This window comes from Danio aesculapii, chromosome 19, assembly GCF_903798145.1.
Source record: "Danio aesculapii chromosome 19, fDanAes4.1, whole genome shotgun sequence".
Classification (NCBI taxonomy): domain Eukaryota; kingdom Metazoa; phylum Chordata; class Actinopteri; order Cypriniformes; family Danionidae; genus Danio; species Danio aesculapii.
Genome location: NC_079453.1, coordinates 1983138 through 1990888, shown reverse-complemented (window position 1 = coordinate 1990888; position 7751 = coordinate 1983138). Strand labels below are relative to the sequence as shown.

General features: G+C 34.4%; 1 protein-coding gene across 1 annotated transcript in view; it reads right to left on the bottom strand.

Moving 5' to 3' along the window:
• The window catches only part of klhl7 (kelch-like family member 7), a 16289-nt gene extending 10802 nt beyond the window's left edge, over positions 1-5487 (bottom strand). The window contains exons 1-4 of the mRNA XM_056480488.1: positions 5272-5487; positions 3757-3859; positions 2158-2251; positions 1915-2039 (exon numbers count right to left, since the gene is read on the bottom strand). Of these exons, the coding sequence (XP_056336463.1) occupies positions 1915-2039; positions 2158-2251; positions 3757-3859; positions 5272-5406 (457 nt within the window). The 5' untranslated portion in view covers positions 5407-5487. The remainder of the gene's footprint in view (positions 1-1914; positions 2040-2157; positions 2252-3756; positions 3860-5271) is intronic.
• Between the last annotated feature and the right edge of the window lie 2264 nt (positions 5488-7751).

Below are 7751 nucleotides of genomic sequence, written 5' to 3'. Positions count from 1 at the left end.
AGTTTTGCACTGCCGAATGTTCAGCAGCTCGTCCCTGGTGCAACTGATCGTGTTTGATAAACATAAAACAGGGCAGACTAACAAAAACAGTGCAAACACTGGAGAGCTCCACACCGAGGCGGCCATCCGCGGCGCCATCTTGATGAGTTCTTTATTTACATAAAACGAAAATAAATTAGCTCATAGATTTTTTCCAGCGCTCAGCATAAACGAGTACATCCCATTTTGAAAATCAATATTTTTATCCATTTCTCAGTGAATATGGGCAGGGCTTGACATTAGCTTTTTTGATCACCAGCCACTGTGGCTAGTAGTTTTCCAACATTACTAGCCACTCTGCATTTTCACTAGCCACAATTTTATTGTTGGGAAAATATATTTTATACACGTAAATATGACTTTGACATGCTAAAATTACTTGATTTAGATTTCGCGTTATCTCCACATGCCTCCTCATTCATTTCACTTTTTGTATGTCGTGTATAAGCTCAATAATCATAAGCAAATGGGTCATGCTTTAATAGTATTACAATTAGTTTTATTTCACATCATTTTCAGAGCTCAAAATGAAGGATTTACCAAATTATTCTCTGACCACACTAAACGTCTGTCAAAACAAGCAAAACATAGCTGTATACTATACTTTTTATTTTACAAAACATATACACAGTAATCTGTCCTGGCAAAAGCTCACCAGTTAACCTCACATAAATGGGGAGATAATCTCCCGTTAAAGCAAAGTTATTGTAAAAAATGATAATTAAACCATATTAGCGCAAAAGAAAGCAGGTAAAAAGCATACCGTGTGATAATGAAAGGATGATCACACACATGGGTAATGCTAAACCCATAAATAATCTGTTCAAAGAATGGTTAAGTGAAAGCAACTGGTGCTGCTTATAATAAGTCAACTCTGGAAATCTTGAAAGCAGCAAGACTGTGTGTGCATGTTCATCACTGTTTGTCTAGTCTATCTGAGAGAGAACCGATGGCATCAGTTGTGTTTCTAGACACAGTTGCTTCACGAAAGTAAACGGGAGTGCGCACATGTTATAAACAGTCGTGCGCATCACCTCAGCTGTTAGCGCGAGTGATTATCCTCTAATTCAGTATTCACCTGCTTTGCTCGCGCCAAGGTGTGAACGCAATTATTTTTTAAAATAAATGATCGTGTTGCTTCTCAATTCTAAGATCGCCTTTGCATGCATATATGGACCATCCTTATTGTCGAACCCTGCTTTTAAGAATTATTATCTGGGAAAATTATTTTCAACCAGCTAAAGTGGCTAGCGGGAGTGTCTGTCTTACCCGCCACCGCTGAAATCTACCTGCATTTGGCGGGTTGGCATGTGTTAATGTAAAGCCCTGAATATGGGTAACATATATTGGTGCATTTGAACAAAACAGATTTATTAAACAGATATATTTATTAAAAATAATATTTTAGTCACAGAACATCTTTAGAAATGGAAAGATATCACATTTAAATTCAAGCCAAATATTGCAAAAAAAAAGTACAAAGTACAACATTTCAACAAAATTGTATGTATATTTTTTGTTTCTTTTGATTTTTTGCTATTTTTTAAAATGATATTTAATATTTTTCCCTAACATATAAATTTGGGCTACTCATTTTTGAACCATTATTGTACGTTATTTGGTTAGATAAGCTCCAGATTTGGCTTCAGTACTGACTAAACTAATGTATATGCACAAATAAAATATTGTAAAGCATCCTATTGAAAATATTAATTTAAATGAGAGATTTGTGTGGGGGTATACTCATATATGCTGAGCACTCTATGTATCAGTAATAATCCACAGAAAATGTGTATTTTTAACTATTTTAAAATTAAATACAAAAGAAAATACACAAAAATAAAGCTAAACCTCAAGCAGAAGTGGACGTCTCACCCAGACAGTTGGTGGCGTCCACCTGATCCTTCAGGAAATCCACACACATCTTCTTGACCGGTTCGATCTGATACTGGTTAGCAGCATTCAGCAAAGACTGGACATTATTACTGTTCACCGAGATTCTGAAATCCATTAAACACACACAAACAATGCTTTATACACAACAGACACTTACACAAATACATGATTTTTAATGTGTTGCTGTGCTGTTGTGTTTCTTTTTTGAACATCATGTCTGACCGTGCCGTGTAGATGAATTCCACCAGCAGCTCAATGATCTCTGGTTCCGCTCCACCCAGTTCCACCTCATGATTGGAGGCCTCCATCATACTGGCTGCAAAAACACATTTAAAGTGTGAATACATTTACATTTAGTTATTTAGCAGATGCTTTTGTCCAAAGCGACTTAAAGTTGAGGACCAGAAGAGGCAATACACTCAACAAGTGCTGATTATACAAAGGAACTGTTAGTGTTTTTATTTTTATTTTTTTATAACAAATAGAGAGGCCTCCACCAATATTGGCACCCTAGTAACATATGAGTATATGAATATTAGAATATGAGCGTAAAGGAGGCTGAAAATATGTTTTTGTTGCTTAACCTTTTGATTTTTTGCTTAAAATATTAGTAAAAACTGTGCTGATTGAAAACAAACACTGGATCCAAAAAAATCTGATTTACTAAGTATATATATATATATATATATATATATATATATATATATATATATATATATATATATATATATATATATATATATATATAGTTGAAGTCAGAATTATTAGCCCCCCTGTTTATTTTTTCCCCCCAATTTCTGTTTAACGGAGAGCAGATTTCTTCAACACATTTCTAATCATAATAGTTTTAATAACTCATCTCTAATAACTGATTTATTTTCTCTTTGCCATGATGACAGTAAATAATATTAGACTAGATATTCTTCAAGACACTTCTATAGGGTTAACTAGGCAGGTTAGGGTAATTAGGCAAGATATTGTATAACGAAGGTGTGTTCTATAGACTATCGAAAACAAAATTAGCTTAAATGGGCTAATAATTCTGACCTTAAAATAGCTTTTGAAAAATGAAAATCTTCTTTTATTCTAGCCAAAATAAAACAGACTTTCTCCAGAAGAAAAAATATTATCAGACATACTGTGAAAATTTCCTTGCTCTGTTAAACATCATTTGGGAAATATTTAAAAAACAAATAAAATTCCAAGGGGGGCGAATAATTCTGACTTCAACTGTGTACATATGTGTGTGTGTGTATATATATATATATACACACACACACACACATATACATACATGCACATCTCATTAATAACAAATTTCTAATAACTGATTCATTTTATCTTTGTCATGATGACAGTAAATAATATTAGACTAGATATTCTTCAAGACACTTCTATACAGCTTAAAGTGACATTTAAAGGCTTAACTAGGTTAACTAGGCAAGTTAGAGTAAAGAGTCAAGTCATTGTATAACAGTGGTTTAGTCAAGAGACAATCCAAAACTAATATTCATTAAGGGGTTAATAATATTGACCTTAAAATGGCTTTAAAAAAAATTAAAACTGCTTTTATTCTAGCTGAAATAAAACAAATAAGACTTTCTCCAGAAGAAAAAATATTATAGGAAATACTGTGAAAATATCGTTGCTCTATTAAATGTCACTTGAAAAGAATAAATATTTCACAGGAGGGCAAATAATTTAGCCGTCAACTGTTATATTACATATCTTTCTTTAAAAAAAAAAGTCTCATTTCATTTAAATTGCCTGGATTAAGATAAATATTTGTATGTATTTGGTTTTAGAGTCAGTATTTCTCACATGTGAACATGAGGCTGAAGAAGTGGCTGGCAGCCGACAGCACCACTCTGTGTGCCAGGATGTGTTTTCCCTCCACCACAAGAATAACATCACAGAGGATTCCCTGAAAACACACACACACAGACACACACACACACACACACACATCCTCTGCATCACACACTATTCCTCCACTGCAAGCTGTTTCATTCATTAATTCTCTTTTCAGCCTAGTCCCTTTATTAATCCGGGGTCGCCACAGCGGAATGAACCGCCAACTTATCCAGCATATGTTTTACGCAGCGGATTCCCTTCCAGCTGCAACCCATCTCTGGGAAACATCCATACATAGTCATTCACACTCATACACTACGAACAATTTAGCCTTACACAATTTAATAACACAATTTCAGAAAAAATTACTGAAATTTTATTATTATTTTTATTATTTGCAAATTCTAAATAGTGAAATCATATGATCAGCCAATGACTATCAAAGTACAACATTGTTCAGTCAATGTAAATAGTGCTAATGTTGTTTTGAAGTCATATTTACAAACTATTATTGAGGTAAAGTTGGCTTTATATTCACACATTCAGCCTTTCTCCTTAATATTATAATTTCAGAAAAGTATTATTTGCAAATTCTAAATAGTGAAATCATATTAGCAGCCAATGACTATCAGTACAACATTGATCACAGTCAAATAAGTAGTGCTAATGTTGTTTTGAAGTCATATTTACATATGATTTCAGACCCTATATTCAAATTCATTCATTCTCTTTTCAGCTTAGTCCCTTTATTAATCCGGGGTCGCCACAGCGGAATGAACCGCCAACTTACCCTGCATGTTTTTTACGCAGCGGATGCCCTTCCAGCCACAACCCATCTCTGGGAAACCTATATTCAAATTAGCTTAGTAAATAATATAGGGAACGTTAAATGAAGGAATGTGCGAATATAAAACCAACTTTACCTCAATCAAACTGTTTCACACCGAACATTCAAAGTAAACAATATAAGGAGCATATCATTATAATTAATCAGTATTATACATTTTAATCTGTATTAGCCATTTTAAATTCTGCTTTACTGTTTTCTGGATGTATAATAAGTCTGAATGTGCAAATATAAAACCAAACTTTACCTCAGTGTACTAATTTACCTCAAAGGAATAATTACTAGTAGCTAAAGAGGCTAAATAAGGACTTATTTAATTATATATATATATATATATATATATATATATATATATATATATATATATATATATATATATATATATATAAAACCATTAAGTACTTCTACTTCGAAAATGTACTATAAAATATACAGTAATAACATATTAAATATAAAATAGTAACTTACATTCATTGTGAATAAACAAACTAGCTTGCCTAACTGTATTGGGCGTTTTCAGCTTAGTGCCAGACATTGCTTTATGTACATTACTGTCTAGTATTATATTAAATCAACTACATCACACATAAGCCACAGTTTACATCATATTTGTAGCGATGTGTGCTGATATTTACCTGTTTCCTCAAGTTATTCATCACTCCCATGATATTGGACAGTAGTCTGTACTCCTCTTTGGACGCGATCTTCTTCTCGCTCTTCTTTTTGGGTCCTAAAGCCTTCTCGCATGATGTCGAGGCCATGTTCATCATGCTTTATTGTGTATTTGGGATTAAAACGTTTGGTTAATGAATGCAAGGGGCTTTTGTGTCTGCAGCTCTGCGTATGAGAGACACACGACTGACGTAAAGAAAGCGACAGACAGCGCGACGGCGAGTAGATAGAATAAAAGTCAGTTCAGTTTAGTTTTGTGTATATACTTACATTGTTATTTCGCTAATGTACAAAATCATTGTGTTTTGAGTGTGCTAAGAGTGTTGGAAAAATTTTATTTGATAAAGGTATTTTTGTGGCTTTTCAGTGATATTGTGGGAAGTGTGTCAAAATAAAAGTCTGACAAAATCTAGCTAAACTGCTCGTTCAGTGATATTCAAACAGATATTCGTATTTTATTTACTTTTTTTATTAACTTTATTCACATGGTTAAGATATTTTGGAAAAACACTTTTGATTATTTTGATATGCTCGCAGATAATCAGAATGTAACACATTTAAATCATGTATTTATATCTTTAATATTGTTTTGGAGATTGTGTTGTCTTATGAGTTATTATGGGTTGTTTTATGATGTTCATTATGTTTTATTCCGAGCTAATGTGCTTTTTCCCTCCGCATTTCCTATATTGTGCTCTTAAAGAATTAAATGTTAATGTGATGAACAATATAATTTTATATCATATATTGCCATTTAATTTTATCATAATAATAATAATAATAATAATAATAATAATAATAATAATAATAATATATATAATAACAATTTTATTTAAATATAATAATATTGCTTTAATGTCAAGTTATGTACACTAGATGTCAGTGTTAAAACAGGTTTGTCTGAAAATGTCTACTGGCCAGTATTACTGTATAAAGAAGCTCGTTCCCGTTTCTGAATAAAAAAATAAATAACAAAATGTTATTGCTACTTTATATCTCAGAATTCTGACTTTAGATCACGGAATTGCGAGTTTTTGTCATGCAATTCTGAGATAAAAAGTCGCAAAAACCTTCTTTATTTTTTATTCAGAGGCGGGAACGAGCTTTCACATTAGCCTATTAGACTCATTAAATGAACTTTTCAATTAATAAAACTTTTAAATGAATAATAAAACTATAAGTCTTAAAGAAGATTTGATAAGAATATATTTCTTTCTTTCTTTGCTTAGACTTTTTTGAGAGCTGTTTTAGCCAAAATTGGTATGCCAAAACATTGTGGAGGTGATGATATAGACTCACCGGCAACCTTATTAGGTACACCATGCTAGTACCATGTTGGACCCCCTTTCGCCTTCAGAATTGCCTTAATCCTTTATGGCATAGATTCAACAAGCTACTGGAAATATTGCTCAAATATTTTGCTCCATATTGACATGATAGCATCACACAGTTGCTGCAGATTAGTCGGCTGCACATCCATGATGCCAAAACTGGTGACTTTGGAGGCCATTTGAGTACAGTGAACTCATTGTCATGTTCAAGAAACCAGTCTGAGATGATTCACGCTTTATGACATGGTGTGTTCTCCTGCTGGAAATAGCCATCAGAAGATGGAGACACTGTGGTCATAAAGGGATGGACATGGTCAGCAACAATACTCAGGTAGGCTGTGGCGTTGACACCATGCTCAATTGATACTAATGGACCCAAAGTGTGCCAAGAAAATATCACCACCAGCCTGAACCGTTGATCCAAGGCAGGATGGATCCATGCTTTCATGGTGTTGATGCCAAATTCTGACCCGACCATCAGAAGCGGCAGAAATGGAGACTCATCAGACCAGGTGACGTTTCTCCAATCTTCTATTGTCCAGTTTTGGTGAGCCTGTGTGAATTGTAGCCTCAGTTTCCTGTTCTTAGCTGACAGGAGTGGCACCCGGTGTGGTCTTCTGCTGCTGTAGCCCATCCGCCTCAAGGTTGGACGTGTTGTGTGTTCAGAGATGCTCTTCTGCAGACCTCGGTTGTAACGAGTGCTTATTTGAGTTACTGTTGCCTTTCTATCAGCTGGAAGCAGTCTGGCCATTCTCCTCTGACCTCTGTCATCAACAAGGCATTTGCGCCCACAGAACTGCCACTCACTGGATATTTCCTCTTATTCAGATCATTCTCTGTAAACCCTAGAAATGGTTGTGCGTGAAAATCCCAGTAGATCAGCAGTTTCTGAAATACTCAGACCAGCCCGTCTGGCACCAACAACCATGCCACGTTCAAAGTCACTTAAATCCCCTTTCTTCCCCATTCTAATGCCCGCTTTGAACTGCAGCAGATCGTCTTGACCATGCCCTGCTACCATGTGATTGGCTGATTAGAATTTTGCGTTTACGAGCAGTTGGACAGGTGTACCTAATAAAACGGCCAGTGAGTGTAAATTTTATGATATCTCA